Source organism: Protopterus annectens, chromosome 1.part0 (assembly GCF_019279795.1).
Source record: "Protopterus annectens isolate FY-2018-M chromosome 1.part0, PAN1.0, whole genome shotgun sequence".
NCBI classification, from domain to species: Eukaryota; Metazoa; Chordata; order Ceratodontiformes; family Protopteridae; genus Protopterus; species Protopterus annectens.
Window position 1 is genome coordinate 774,837,933 of NC_056725.1, and position 16,761 is coordinate 774,854,693.

Here is a 16,761-nt window from a genome sequence, read left to right on the forward strand (position 1 = left end):
AGTACCACAGGGTTCAGTCCTGGGTCCTCTCCTGTTTGGTATCTACTTCTCTGAAGTACAGGCTAACACAGAAGGTCTTTGGCTAACGAAGTTCGCAGATGACTGCAAACTAGGAGCCATAATCGAAACTCCTAATGATGTGGACATCCTACAAAAAGGTCTCACTGAGACAGATGCCTGGTGGCCTCAAGCTCAATGCCAAAAAGTGCATTGTCATCCCCTTTGGAAAAAACTCTGTACCCATGAACTGCAACATAGGCGGTAGTATACACCGAAAGTGTGATGAGACCTTGGGACACAGGTGGACAGTAGTCTCTCCTTTGATAATCACATCACCACAGTAGTCAGGAAATCCTTCTACATGGCACACCTCATCACAAAAGGTTTCTCATCCAAAAAAAAAGAGGTCATTGTTCCCCTCTACTCATCACTCATTAGGCCCATTATAGAGTACAACGCCCCTTTTGGTATGTACCTCACAAGACATTTACAACTACTGGAAAGGCCACAGAAATACCTCACAAAGAGGATTACCAGCCTCAAACAGATGCCCTATGCAGACCGTCTCAAAAAACTCCAGCTTTACTCCGTCGCATGTCGCCTACTCAGAGGTGATCTAACATACAAAGCTATGTCAAACCCAGAGCTGTTGGACATGCTCCACTTAAAGAAATCGCAATCCCTCCGAGCTACACACTCTAGGGACCTAAACCTTGTCACCACAATAAACAGAACATGCCGGAGGGATAGATTTCTGTCCCAGAAACTTCCCATACTCTGCAATAAACTACCTATCTATATCAAACAAAGCTCCTCATTAGCACTCTTCAAGAAAAATCTCGATGATTGGATGGGAAATAGGAAATTCACCCCGGGGATCACCTCTGTGGCTCTGCTCTACAGTGGCACAGGAAAATAATTTTCTTGGGTGGCAAAAGCCATGGTACCTTTTTGGCTGGGCTTGTATAGGCCCCAGGGCCGATAGCCTAGTACCTACCTATGTACGAACCTATGAGACATGTCTGGATGCACTTGTGTGACTCTGAGGAGCATTTCAGGACACCCCTTGTCAATGCGTCTCTTGATGGCTTGACAGTTTTTGGGCCTAAAGTCAAAAAGACACTCTCCAGAAATGAACAGGATGGGAAAACCCTATCTGCTATAGGAAAATCATTCTCTACCCCCCTAGAGGTCTTTCTGTAGAAACCAGAAGGAAGGGGGGGGAGAAGCTGTGATTCCATGGATTGTTTCCTGAAACATCTTGGAATAGGCACCCCTGGGTCAAAGGGGGGAATACTAATGGTGGATGTTCCCTCAGCAGAGGTTCTCAGCAAATCAAGTCTTCCAGGCGCTGTTCTCTGAGAGGCCTTACCAGTGCTCCTGAATGGTTGCCTGGCTGCTGCACTCGAACCAGTCGGCAGGGGAGATTATCTATATACCCCAATGCCTGGATGCCCATCAACTATGACACGAGTGTAGAAGATCATAACAAGAGGCTATTTAATTCCTTTTCTGTTTTACCTCTACCATCACAGAAGCTCTCCATCATTGCACTCTCCCAAAGAAAATCAGCAGTTCTAGAAATAAAAAAGGTGCTGGACAAGCAGGTCACCCAGGATGTCACACCAGATGAACTTTGTTCTAGAACGTACTCAAGATTCTCTTTGGTGCCACAAAAAGAACAAGGATCTCAGGCCAATTTTGGACCTCAGCCACCTTAATGTCAGACGGATGAAGTTCCAGATGGTCACAATACAGCCCATTCTCCTGTTATTGAGAGAGGACAAATGGATGTGCTTGACAGACCTCCAGGATGCATACTACCACATAAAGATGGGCAGGCATTCCAGAAGGATTCTCCACTTTCGCTCTGCCCTTTATCTCATCACAGCCCCGAGAGTGTTCACCAAGTGTATGGCAGTGGTTGCAGCTCATCTCAGAGTGCAAGGGTTCTGGATGTTTGCATATCTGGATGACTGGTTTATCTCTGTCCCCCCTCCCCAAGGAATCTTCTTTTCCAAGCCAGAGACTAATTGCTCCATCTTTGCACTCAGCTGTGTATTACAGTGAACTCAAGTCCAAGTTTCTCCCTCTTCAAACAATAGAATTTATAGGAGCTCACCTGCATATGAAGAGCCAAATAGCAAAAATCCCAGAGAACCGTTTGGACATCCTGCACTAACAGTAATTAACCATTATTTCCTGCCAGAAGCCACCAGCAAGACTCATTTTTATGCCTTCCTAGGATATATGGCTGCTTTCATTACCCTGGCTTCTCTAGCCAGATGTCACATGAGAGTTCTTCAGTGGACACTTTAAGTACACTGTTCCATCAAACATCAACCCATTAATTTGTGGGTCCTTCTCACAGACATCTGCAGAACACACATATGCTGGTGACACTAGTCCCCAAAGGTCTCCCCTTTGTTCCTCATATTTCCCAGACCATACTGACTAAGGATGCTTCCCAACTTGGGGGGGGGGGCACTTCATGGGACAGTCTGTTCATGACACATGGTCCCTTTCCGAGACGAGCCTTCATATCAACATACTAGAGATGAGGGCAGTTCTCTTAGCATTGCAGGCCTTTCAGGACCCTCCCCGTCTAGGAGTCATATCCATTCAAACAGACATGACAGTAGTCTGGTACATCAGTAAGCAGGGGGAAACATGCTCCTACCAGCTGTCGAGAGGCATTGAGAGTTTAGCAATAAGTGATGTCTTCTGACTGCTTTCTGGTAGTGTATATTCTGGTGAAATCCAGTGTTCTGTTAGACAGGTTGAGCAGGTCTGTCCTTCTCCTTCACGAGAGGTCCCTCAATCCGAAGATTGCTGAGCAGATTTTCTGCCACTAGGGTTGACCATGCTGAGATTTCTTTGCCTCCCTTCACAACAGGTAGTGCAGCAGGTACTTTGCTCTGATTCCCCAGGAGAGAAAGACACTGAGGTATGCTCTGAGCCACATCCCCCCCCCCCCCCCCCCAGGCTTCTTTATACTTTTCCTCCTACTGTACTTATCCCACAATTCCTGCAGAAAGCTTAATTGAGGAAGGTCACAGTCATCCTTATTGTTTGTGTCAGGCCTCAACAGGTGTGGTTTCCCTTCCTCTGACCTCATCTGATAGATCCTCCTTGGGTACTGGATCCTAATCTGTATCTTCTCTCTGGAATGCCTCATCTGGACAGTTCAAACCCTCAGTTTAACTGCGTGGTTTCTCCACTTCCAGCGATGGCTAGTCAGTCCTGGCATTCCTCCCAAGTAATCCTTCTTAGACACTTCTACCGTTCACTCTTCAAATGAAGTTTCGTTAACTATATCATGGGAAAATATTCTCAGTACAAGTCACAAAGCTTTAAATCTCTGTCATTAGTTAGGATGTAACCAATCCTTATTAACATCAGAGAATGAACTCTGAATTATTCAAAACTGCAAGTAATGATGGTTTCTATTGAGATTTGCTAACTCTAATAAACCTCAAATACTTATGAATTCTGCCCAAATGTGTGAAAAATACTGAGAATCCCACAAAACACAAAGAGGAGGAAGAAGGAAACACAGCATATTTCTCTCTCTATTGACATAACACAGAAAAGTTAAATATGTGAAGTGTCTTTAGGTTCCCTAATTTACCCAGCCTTTTGTGTAATGCCTTACAGTGTACTTTGCTACTATTATTATGGAGGATTTGAAGCAGTTCAGTTGGTCATACAAGTCTGGGCTTCCATATCCTGGTAGTTCTAGGTGAATATTATTGTATTTCTTGACTGTGTGGGTTTTCTTAGTTCTGTTGATTGTGAATTGTTTACCATTCTTCCACAATTATCTCTCCCTGCTTTATTTGATCTGTTCAAAAATTGTAGGCATGTTCATGTGCTTTATTTGTGTTTACCAGGTAACACATCCAAAAAAGGTGTACTGTAGCCAGTCCATATTCTTGTGCACATGACCATAAATTGAAGGAACAATACATATATCAGCACCACAAGTGATTCCAAATGTTTCAGCCACACTCATATTTGAGTTCATAAATATTTAATTAAATAAGCAGATGTTGCATAATGGGTTGCAAACAGATGTAAACCTGCTTTGATGTGCTGCAACGTCTTTATCATTACGTTAATAGTAACAAAGCAAAAAAGCCACTTTATAGGTGGATAGCCAAACATCAAATAATTAAAACTGGCATTTAAATAAATAAGATACATCATCACTACCTAAACTGACAATAAATTGAATGAGAATGAGAATCTTGCATGCTCCGCAGAACACATCATTTGTACAAAATCAAAAACATATAGAGGCAGAAATTGTAATAATCTGCATACAGTGATTTCATGTGATTTGCAATTACATCTTCAAGACTAGTTGTGTTTTAAAGGTGGAATAGCCTTATAATTTATAAAAATTAATATTTTTAATTAAATAACACAATAACACTGATCATATCCTAACTAGAATAAATAGTGGTATGATTCCATCTGGTGGATAATGGTCTGCACTGCATGTGTAGTAAGGTAAAACAAGTTCCTCCTGCTCATGTATACTAAAAATGAACAAGACCCTGACCCATTGATTTAAACAGAAAAGTGAGGAGAATAGCTAAAGCTATATATAACATGGAGGGTTATTAGCAGTTCGTTAATCATAACTTGCTGATTATATGGATGCGAAGAAATTCACATAAAGAACGAAGCTCAAGAGAGGAATCTTGGCATCCATATCAAAAACACATGATTGTTATGATTGGAGACCCAATCATAATTCTTTATAGTGCATGAAGTGTTATCTGATCCGTATACTTCTGTTTATAGAAAGTCTTTCTTACCATCAATCAGTACTTGATGAATTACAAAATACTGCCAGTTTCAATAAACCCCAAATCAACTCCTGGACATTTTAGTGTTTGCTTAAACAAAGATTTTTTGTCTCTTTGTGGCATCTAATGTCACTTATATTTTTTGAAATATGTGATTTAAATCCGTGTCATGTCTTGCAAACATAAAAAAGAACATGAACAACTGCCTAAGTAAATGAGCCATTCACTGTTACAAAAACCTTTTTGTTTTTAATGATGAAGTTATAAAATGAACTAAATGAACAATGCCCTCAAGGTGAAAAGCCCATCAATATTGTGCCTTCCAAAATCTTTGCAGTTGCTGCAAATGGTTTAGGGTCAGTTACTTTTTAAAACCACTTAAACATTGCCCAATTGACTCATCCTTTCTATAAGTAAACTTACAATTATATAAAATTAGTTATGCAGTGTCTTTATCTGCCTGTAAGATGCCCTAGTACTTTTGGACCACATTTGGAACTTAAATTTGTTACTGCTAAAAGCAGTAGTAAAAGATATAGAAAATGTTGCATTGGAATTGCATGTATGATATGTAAGTAATCCATACCTTGCTTTGGCAGCAACACATTATTTTGCCCTGTTAATGTTAGCAGGACTCTGACTTCCTCTTACAAATGTGATTATGGCTGAAGTCCAAATAAGCCAGCAATCACCAAAATGTCTACACCATATACCCATGGTGTAGACAAAATGATTGTGACTGGTATCCTAAATCAATAGCTCATCAAGGTAGCACATAAATCAACATAAATAGGTACATCTTTTGCACCCATTGCCATGCCTTTTTATCTGTAAATAACATCCATGATTGAATTAAAACACATTTTTGGTGAGTACTTATTCAGTTAGACACAATAAAAAGGTAATTAAATGGGCGCTGTATAAATCCGTTTTGTATAACCAATGTTACAAGTCTTGGATGGCCACTCAGTGGAGTATGTTGTGTCCTGTGTGGATTTAGTGGTGAGTCTGGACAGTTTTCAAACAAAATCAAGTTTATAAATTTGTGTTTCAAATAAATCTTAGTACCTCCATAACTTCACGTTCTACTCAAAGAAGTATAACTAGTAAAGTTGTTCATCAAAATGTCTTGCAAAAAATAGTGATTTTTATTTACTTATTTATTTTTTTATTTTATTATTTCAGTTTGCTTATAAGGTAAATGGGCTAGTCAAGTGACATTTTCAGTCACAACCTGGGCTAAAATGCAAAATCATTTTACATAGCATTTGCACTAAGAAGTACACAAAACAGCAACTGAGGTAAACTGTAACATAACTAGAGTGTTGAAAGACACAGTATCAACAGATGCTTTGACTGAAAAATCAAAGTATAAATGACATTATCTTACAGTTGTATACAATACATACAAATGAGTGACAGACAAATTTAAAACAAGGTAGATACAGCAAGATAATACATCAACATTTTAGGCTATGGCCTTCGAAATAGATTGTAAAGTGGAAAATGGAATATAAGGGGAATTGTTGAGGGAAAAGTTTATTTTCTTAATTGATAGAGATCAGCAAGTAGTGCAGTCCAGCCATTGGGATCAATTTTTGCGATGGCCTTTTCACTTATTGAAAATTGTTGAGGGTCTGTCGAGCCATATTGTCTTCTAAAAAATTGTTGAGGGTCTGTCGAGCCATCTTGTCTTCTAAAACAGTATTCAGAGGACTGTATTGATAAAGTTGACTGGTGAAGGGGACATTAGGATTCATGTATTACCTTAAAGATAATGGAACAAAGGTGGAAAATAAATCTTTCACTAATTAATTGGCAGCTAAGTGGCCTTCTGGTTTATTGGAACAATTATGTTCATTATATGGAGCAAAATAAACAAGCCTTTATATTCTGTTTTCTGCAGAATGGTAATATTTAGATAGAATTATTAGTAATTATGGGTAGCATATATTCAAGCCTGGGAATGAGGACATTAACAGCAATTGCTTTCTTGCATCATGATAGGAGTTTTGTTTTAAACTTTGTGAGCAGTCTTAAGCTGATTTAACACCTTTACCTATAAGTTATTGCATATGAGTGAAATGTTAAGGTTTGAGCAATAATAACCTGTAAACATTTTTGTGTTCATCAACAGAAGGAATAGTATATCTGTAGTGATCTTTCATTGTAAGTGGTGGAAGCTTATGGAACTTCTTTGCATCCTAAATAACACTAGTTTTGTGAGAGTCGATAGACACCTTGTAAGATAGCTATAGGGTGTTAAATTTGTGTTGTAACTAATTTTGAAGTAACAGATTATATTTATAAGAGTTGAAAAGCACTACATCATCAGCATAAAGAAGGATTTCAAGATGGTGAAAAGGTCTGCAGGAGAGTCATTGATGAAAATGAAAAAAAGTTGAGGCCTAAGAACAGATTCTTGCGGCAGGGCTTTAGAGAGTGTACCAGTAGGGCAGAAGTAGTTGTCAAAAGTGACTGTGAATGTTCCAGTAGAAAGACAATTTTTGAACCATGAGAAGACATTTCAGAGAATCAGCAAGAGTTGAGTTAGCTATTAACAAGGTGCTATCATGTTTTTTTTTTCAGATCAAGAAATATTGCCATGAAATTTAGCCTTGTTACATGTTTGAGATATTTTTCAATAAGTGAACAACTGAAGTAATAGTGCTTTTATTTTGTGCTCGTTTGTAAGAGAGAATATCATATGTTTGGATGCAATCCCTATCATAAGATAGAAACCTCATTTGACTGAAATTCATTTGACTGAGACCATAACACTGACATTTCAAAACATTTTAAAAGTCTGAAAAGTCACTTGACTGAAACCCATAAGACTGAAACCCATAATACTCAGTTTCAACATACTAAATTTTATACTGGACCATATAAAACCAGACTATGGGGGCTATACCCCCCACACTCCCCTAACTATATATACTAACTCCAGGATTGCACTACAGAGGGGAAAAGGGCATAGTAGTAGCAGCATGTAGACTGTTGTAAGGTACGTTGAAAGGTATATGCCCTTTTCCCCACTGTATTGCAATCCTGGATTTAGTATATATATAGTTAGGGGTGTGGGGGGCACAGCCCCCACGTTGGGGAGTGTGGGTGACATAGCCCCCCACATTGGGGTGTGGGGGGCATAGCCCCCCACCTAGTCTGGTTTTATATGGTCCCGTTTACAATTTAGTATGTTGAAATTCAGTATTATGGGTTTCAGTCTTATGAGTTTCAGTTAAGTGACTTTTCAGTCTTGAAATTTCAGTCTTATGGTTTCAGTCAAATGAGGTTTCTATCATAAGATAGGGATCCGTCTGGATATAGTCAAATTGTTGACATATAATTTTTTAAATATTTTAGCATTGGGCAGATACTGGAAACAAGGAAAATGCTGTTGGCTGAGGATAGATTATTTATTTTAGGTAATGGGATGATAATACAGTGCTTAAAGGTGGGTGGAATTGAGTTAGTGGTGAGAGATAACCTAAAGATATATGCTATAGGTTTGTATAGGTGGTAGGCAGAATATTTTTGGGTGAATTATATAAAAAAAATGGTTTGTAGGTGTAATCAATTTTCCCTAGAAGTTCCCAAACTGCTTTAGAAGAGATGGATTTGAAGCAAAATCACGGTTTGACAATAGAATTATGGAGAGAAGTGTACTAGAGGTATACAAAGGGGTATTTACGAAGGTGTGGGAGAAAGTTGAGTTCAGCTTGGGCATTGCTTGATCTTTTCAAGGATCTCAGAGATTAGTTTTGAAGATTAATTTGATTTAGCAAACATCTTCCTGATGAAATATGTTTTGTAGATTTCTAGAAGAATTTAGGCTGCTCAAGATAGGAAAGCTAGATATGCCCGAGGTATGAAACTTTGAATCAGTAGTTTAAATTCCAGTTTGGTTCTTAAATCAAGATATTGAGGATGTGTAATGATATACTGTGGGTTATTTTCATTTTTTTCCATGTATTGTCTCATTCATGAGTTGGCACAAATCTGGGGTTATTCAGGGGGCATTATGTTGTTTGCTGTAATTTTTAATGAGAAAAGCTTGCCTTGAACAGTAGACATTACACTGGAAAGTAAAGACTGTGTGGAGATAGGATCAGTACAGTTATATATCGGTGGTCAATGTTTCTACTGCATATCTTCTTGTGATAATTGTCTGAAAAGTCAGGGATAGTCCTGCTGAAAATAGTATTGGTGGAAGTTTTGAGGCTTTACAAGTCCAGTAGGAAATCAGTGGGGTAAGTTGCTAAGAGTGTTGGGACAAGTGGAAAGACTTCAACGTTTGTGTGTTAATATTTGTAATAAGTAGGTCAGTAATTGATGATTTAGAATAGTTTGGACTATACCTTGTGCCACAAGAAAGCAGTTGTGTATGGTCATGAAGGGAGAGAGTCATTTAGGATAACTTTGTTTTAGCTTTCTCAATTAAAGTCACCTGCAATTATGTGGTGTGTAGCTTTATTAAAGACTGATTGAAGGGTGTCTTGTATTGTTTAGAAAGAAGATGGTGTAAGAATGTTTACAGTGGCCAGAAACATTTTTGAGGCCACGGAGCGTAAGCTCAAGGAGAATTTAGTTTAATATTTTGTCATTGTTGGACTCACTAATAAATAACAATATTTGGGAGATTTTAAGCCTAATTTATTAATGTTAATGTCCCACTACATTTGCTCTTCCCAGATATGCTGTCGGTAAAAATATGATAGGAATCAGAGATGCTGGGGGGAAGTCCATGAATAGTCTTTAAGCCATTAGTCAGTAATGTGACAATTTTGGTTGATATTGATGTAGCCAGATTTTGAAGTTGGACCATTTGTTATTGAAATTAGCTGTATTAAGTGCTTAGAAGTACTACCACCTCTAAGCAAAATAAGAAACATGCATAACACTATTTTAACTGTATATTAATGTGTAGCTCATTTAAATAGTGGCTTATAAGTAGTATAATTTCATGCCTTTAAACGTCCAAATAGCCTCCTGCACATTAATCAGCAAACCTCTTTATTTTTCCTTATTCTGTTGAATAACACTAGCCTGAAAGGTCTGCAATAAAACACTGACCTACTAATTGTTTTTTTTTTTTTAATTCCTGGCAACATCTCATGGCTAGAGGCTCAACCCGCTCCATTCTCCCTTGTGGGCTCACTCTGCTCCCCTACCCTACTGGCAGCATCTCACAGCTAGAGGCTCAACCCGGTCCATTCACCCTTGCGGGCTCACTCCGCTGCCCTACCCTGCCCCCACTACTCTTACTTTTATTCTAACCATTTCCCCAACCCTCATCATCCACTATCCAATCAACAGCTACCCTAGTCCAACCCCTCCTTTCTCAGCTGTACTCAATATATGCATCACTCAAGCCTAACTTCCTGCTACCTACTCCCCCCTCCTCCATCCACCCTAGGCCAAGTCCCCACATTCCACTCACTATTATCCACCTATTAAACACCCACCTTTTATTCATGCCGTCCTCATGCCTCCAAACCCTCCTTACCCCCCCTACTCTTCTTGACATTTCTAATTCCTTTATACCATGTCAGCACGTATTCCACCAACCATTGCCGCCACATCTTTCTCACCTTTCTCCCATACTCCAGCACACAACCTATATCTCCAACCCACTACCAAATTCTACTACTCCATCTCCCCATCTCTGATTCAGCCTAACCTCCATATCTTCAACCTTAGAATTATGCCAACCACAGCAAAACCTCATATAACTAAATTCGTAATACAGTTTCCACAATACATTAAAACAAAAACAAAACCCCTAGTACTATCTCTCCTCAATATCCTCTACCTAGCTTTTGACATTCGCCCTAACCACAGCCCTAACTCATCCTCAGACAACAATACCCCTCTCTCATACCATTCTCCCTCCCGTAAAACTCTTCACTCTCGATGCCCAAAGGCGCTGTAGCAAAGTATCCAACTTTCAAGCCTGGCTAAGCCACAACCAGCCAGACATTGTTGCCATCTCTGAGACATGACTCAAACCCCATATCTCAGACTCTGAAATCCTACCCTCTGGATTTTAAGCTCTCAGGTGCGACCACACACACAAAAAAGTTGGAGGTGTCACCATAATCTACTCTGACCTACTCACTGTAATTCCTTTCCCAAATCCTATTCCTCAATTCGTTAATGCAGTAATAGTAGCATGCTTAGTAAAAATGAATAATCATAAAAGCCTGTGTATCATTGCCCTATATATCTCACCTGGAAATAACACCCCAATCCTCAAAGACATTCTCTTATGGGCCTCAACTAAAATAAACTTTGAGAAGTATATACTAGGTGACATTAACATAAATTGGGGCAACATCAATAACGCCACACATACTCTAGCACCCTCTACAACTTTACCCAAATAATTCATTCTGTAACCAGACCCAATAAAGCAAATCTCCCAAGTTCCACCCTTGACTGGATCCTAGTCTCCCATCCACATAAAATTTCCAACTCTGGCACTATTCCTGATTCCATCAGTGACCACCTTCCAACCTTTAGTACAAAACACAAATCCAAAAGCAGCTGGAGATGAAGCTCTCCCAAAAAAGCAAAATGCAATAAAAAAGTCCAAAATAGAAGTAAACAAACATGGCTCTCTTGATAATAAATAAAAGGCAAAACTTTTCAGGTACAAACTAGTGAGCACTTATGTGCCTCCTGGCACTTCTTCAGACAATACAAACACTGCAAAAATCTCAAGAAGGCTTGCCTTACCCACATTATTTCACAGCAACCATTCATAAATTTTCAGCAATTAAAATTCACCTGCTGGCAGTTGTCAACAGATGTAATGTGAGGCTTCACATAACAACTAGCTTAAAAAATCCTTACTTACAAAATAGGAAGTCTGAAACAACACATAAAAAATAAAATAAAATTAAAACATTAATTTTCACTTTAACTACCAGCAACAACTATATAACCATACAGAGAGGTGACCACAGCAAGCATTGAATTTCCTCTCTGTATGGTTATATAGTTGTTGATAGCAGTGAAAGTGAGAATTAATGTTTTAATTTAATTTTATTTTATTTTTATGTGTAGTTTCAGACTTCCTATTTTGTATGTAAGGATTTTTCAAGCTAGTTGATATGTGATGCCTTTGACTTCACATTACATTTGTTGACAGTTGTCAGCAGGTGAATTTTAATTGCTGAAAATATGATTGGTTGCTGTGAAGTAATGTGGGTGAGGCAACCCTTTTTATTGAGATTTTTGCAGTGTTTGTATTGTCTGAAGTGCCAGGAGGCACGAAAGCGCTCACAAGTTTGTACTTGAATAAAAGTTTTGTCTTATATTTATTATCAAGAGAGCCATGTTTGTTTACTCCCATTTTGGACTTTTGACCTACCAGCCTTTGCCCATCGCTCAACCTCCTCCCCCTTATACCAACATCACTGCATACAAACACGTAGCCTCAGTAACTTTGACCCCAACACATTCTCAAATTCTCTCAAACAAATGAATTGGAACATGCTAAAAACCTTTCCACTTGACAATGTCATTGACTTTTTTAATTCCACTTTCCTAAATGCTCTAAACTCTCTTGTGCTAACAAGAACAAAAAGAAAAAAAACAATACTGTCCCATGGCTAACCAAAGACACCAAACAACTTATGCGCCAAAGAGTCAAATCCTGGAAACTTTACCAAAAAAAAACAAACTTCACAAAACTGTACTTCAGTTCACACAGCTCCGTAATCTTGCAAAAAAAAAAACAAATTATCAGGGACAAAAAAATCCTACTACATTAAACTCCAGTCTAATCACACAAAAAACCCTAGGCAGTTCTGGAACTCGATAAATACACTTCTCAACCCAGGCACCAAAAACAATCCCTGCCCCGACCCCAGCAAGTCTAATCTAGAAATAGCATCATTATTCAACTCTTTCTTTATTAATTTAATATCTGAGTTAATCAAGACTTTTCCCAACAACAACCTCTCCCCTCTGCATACTCCTTCATCCATATGCTCCCCCCTACCTACTGACCCCAACTCTTCCCCTATGTTTGACCTCATACCCATCACCAACTACATAAAAAGACTTCTCTCCAAACTAAAACCCTGCTCCAATGCCCTGACAACATACCTTCATACTTTCTCAAGTCTGTTGCTGATGGGATTGCATCGTCGGTTATTGCAATTATATATTGTCATTATTTAAGAAAGAAATTGCTTACCTTTCTTAAATAATGTCTTTGTATAATGGCACCTTAGTGTTCCTCTGCATTGTTTCCTGTTGTTCAATGTTTGTTGATGTACTACTGCATGTGTGTGTATGGAACTTGCATTCCCACGCTTGCACAGTACATCACTGTTGTTCAATAGAAACAACAGAGAAAAGAGAATCTCTGATTTCTTTGTATATACTATAATAATCAGAAATACTAGAGTTGCAAGTCAGCCAAGACAGCAGAGAAATACAAGGAAAATCAGGTGTGTTTCTTTACTTTTGTAGAACATACCTGATTTTTCTTGTATTTGTCTGTCCTCCATACATACCTCTCAACCCAATAAATGTGGACAAAGGGAAACAAAGTCCTCAAAATAGGAACAGATTGTAAATGTTGCTCTTATAAACTCAGAAAGTTGTTAGAATAAGATTTGTGGTTGCATGAATTGCCTGAAGGATATGAAGTCTGAAACTCAAATGCATGCCATTATTTAATGATGTCACTCCTCAGTGATTTGTCATAACAGACCAAAAATTTAAAGCAACAATATGGACATTTTGTAAAAATCTGGACAGTTAAGAGGTTTGCCTCCTTAGTATATGTGAATAGAAAAAAGCCTGGTCTCTCAATAGTACTTTAGCGGCTGGATGTTTTTCTATTGGTATATGCTCTATTTACAACAGGCACACATTGGTCAATCCAATCTGCATGCTCATTTTTGAATAGCAGTGACCCATCATTGTAAAATGGGTATTTCAGTGCTAGAGTTAGCACAGATCAAAATTTGGGTTGTGGGTGCAGTAAATGGCTTGTGACTATGTGAATTAGGGTAGGAGAAACAGGAATACTATAAGTAAAGGATGAGAAAAAGACATGCATATTATTTAAAGTACTTTAGACAGATTTGGTAGAAGAGATGACAAATGCTAATTAATAAAAATGTGGATTTCTAGCCAAGGTTGTTTCATCCTTAAACTTGGCTACACGTTTCTTACCTTGTGCAAGATTTTTGTGTCAGTTTGTCAGATCAAGTACAAATTCAGAAAATTGCTGCAAAGGAGAACTCCTTACCTCCAAGGTACATTTATAAAAGAGGTGCAGTGGACTGTGAAAACCCTTTTGTGATTTAGTGCTGATTTGATACGAAATACTTTTAGTCTGGTTCCTTTCAGCTGAGCACCATATACCTTTCTAAAACGAGTGTTTGATATACCATTAATAGTGTCCCAAATGTAACATAATGTAATATAAAACAAAAATGCATTGCAGTAAACTTGAATTTCCATTACAAATTGTGAACTCATTTAACGTCAGTAACATAATGGAATAGTTCTTTAGAGCCTGAGTAAAAAGAAAATGTAATAACTCTCAACAAAGATTTCTTGTATTACATGTTGGTGTACAGGTCCTGCGGATGATGGTGGGAGTCCAGGTTACCGAAGAGCAACTGGAGAACATCACTGAGCGGACAATCCAAGAGGCAGATCTGGATGGAGACAATGCCATCTCTTTCAAGGAATATGCTATGGTATGGATTAATGTGTCTGTCAGAGTTGATGTGTGTGTGTGTGTGTGTGTGTGTGTGTGTGTGTGTGTGTGTGTGTGTGTGTGTGTGTGTGTGTGTGTGTGTGTGTGTTTTTCTGCTGAGGAATTTTATTAATGATGCATTTGCTATGCTTTGTTTGCTTCTCCACCTATCCTGCTTCTTCAACCTAAGAGTCACTTTCCTCTCTTTCTACTACACCTCCTCTTTACGTTTGATTTCTGCTGCACTATATCTTAACCTGTTAATAATAATTTTATAACTTCTGTTGATTTCATTTATTAACTGATCAACTTATTGAATTTCATTATCTACTATTTTGTGTTCCACTTTTATGTTTTGTTTTTTTTTTATAATGTACATTAGTCTCTCTTGTCTCTTTTATCATTAAGTTATAGGCTGCTAACCTTACTGTATTTTTACATTTAATGCAACATGTATGTATAATTTATACTTGTACTGTGGAGCTTTTCTCCCTGGGCCTCCACTGAAAAAGGGCTTTGTCCCAGTCGGACTATCCCGGTAAACAAATATAAAATAAATCCTGACTGAGGTTACAAAGGAATATCAAGCCTTGTATTCTCCTACTCTTGAGCTTTACGGTTTCTCTGATTTTCAGTTTCATTAACAAATCTGCCTATTTAAGTTCTACACTCTGAGGTGTCAGTAGCTAAAAAGCCATTAAACTTTCATGGGCCTTGTGTGTCTAGAGTTTCTGCAGTGGTTGGCAATTCCTTTACACTTCAAAATGAGGCTTCCCTTCTTTTCTTGCAGCAAAATCCATTGCTGGTCCTAACATTATCCACTTTTTTAAGCAGACTGGAGAAGGTCCCTGTTCTCCTTCTCCCTTTTTCAGGGGAATTAGAGCCACCAGAAGCAGGGGCTTTATAAAAAACACCTGCAGAAATGAACAGTGTTTTCAGACTAAATGCTTGGAAGAGAAACTGATAGCAGAACCCCTTCTTGCCTAGTTGCATACTCAGGATGTGGTTTAGTACATGGGCAAACCGGTAGCATGCAGTCATATCTTCTACCTCCTGTGCAGATAGTTGACGCAGATCTCAGTGATCCATTGAATGGGGTATTATTCTGACAGACATTCATATGGGGGGGCTGTGAATACACTAGTTTAGAGTCCCATCTACAATGACAGTCCTCTTTTAGAGCTGAGGAGAAAGGAATCCTGCCTTGTCATGTCTTTCTAGGGATGGGGGACCACAGAGACTGACCTACTTACTTTATGGGAAAATGTGGCCCCTCCTTTATTTTATTCAGTCCAGTAGAACAAGGGGTGATTGATGGCAGATGCATTCTGTTTCCTATGGCAAGGAAGATTCATGTGCAGCTTTCTGATTTTTCCTCTGGTTATCTGTCTTTTAGGAAAATTTATAAAAGTAAGACCAAACATCATTCATGCTGTGCTGCTTCAATTTGTTTCATTTTCTCAGGTTCCTGGCATTACGTGAAACTTCTCACCACAAATTAATGAAGTCACCTTTAGATGGAACAAAAGTTGTCTTCATCTCAGAGTATGGTTTCTCATTTAAATCCTCTCCTCCCACCAAAACTTCCTGTGGAGTTTCAGAGGTGACTGAAGGAAACATGTAGCCTTACAGGCATTTTATGTGAACTGGAAGAGATTCTTCATTTGTGCAGAGAGGTTATCCTGCCTCTGTTATCCAATGAGCTGTTGAATCTGACCCATGTCAGACACCTGTGTGACTCGAGTGACAGGTATTCCACAGACAAATTGTACGTCTTTGACATTTCTTTTATATCATGGCATTGTGGCGGCATAACTGTATCAGAGCCGCAACTGATTAAATAGTTTCTTAATGAGGTCCTGCATCTTTGCTCACATTTTGGAACCCTTCTTTTCCTATACGGGAAGTAAATATCATAGCTGAGAAGCTTACTTTACCTTCCTTTAAAATCTCAGCAGAGCAGGCAAAGTTTCTGTTTAAGAAAACTCAAAACTCTCTTTCTTCTAGTACCAGTCAGATTTGCCAGTAGATTACTAATGACTGATAAGGTTTATGCATTTTTTCTTCAGGACAGGATATCATAAAAATATAAGCTACACAATTAGTTGCCAGTGTTCTTTCCTAAGGAAGGCAAAGTGGACAGAGGCTTTTTTGTACCCTGAATAGTCAAAAGCACTAAGCTACATCTTGGATAGAATATCTCCATCAAAGAAA

The 16,761-nt window shown here is 38.6% G+C and overlaps 1 protein-coding gene across 1 annotated transcript in view; it reads left to right on the plus strand.

Moving 5' to 3' along the window:
* LOC122794474 (calcineurin B homologous protein 2-like) overlaps positions 1–16,761 on the plus strand; it is a gene marked incomplete in the record, with an annotated part of 852,721 nt that overhangs the window by 793,344 nt on the left and 42,616 nt on the right. Inside the window, 1 exon segment of the mRNA XM_044062900.1 lies at positions 14,426–14,548. Coding sequence (XP_043918835.1) covers positions 14,426–14,548 — 123 coding nt within the window.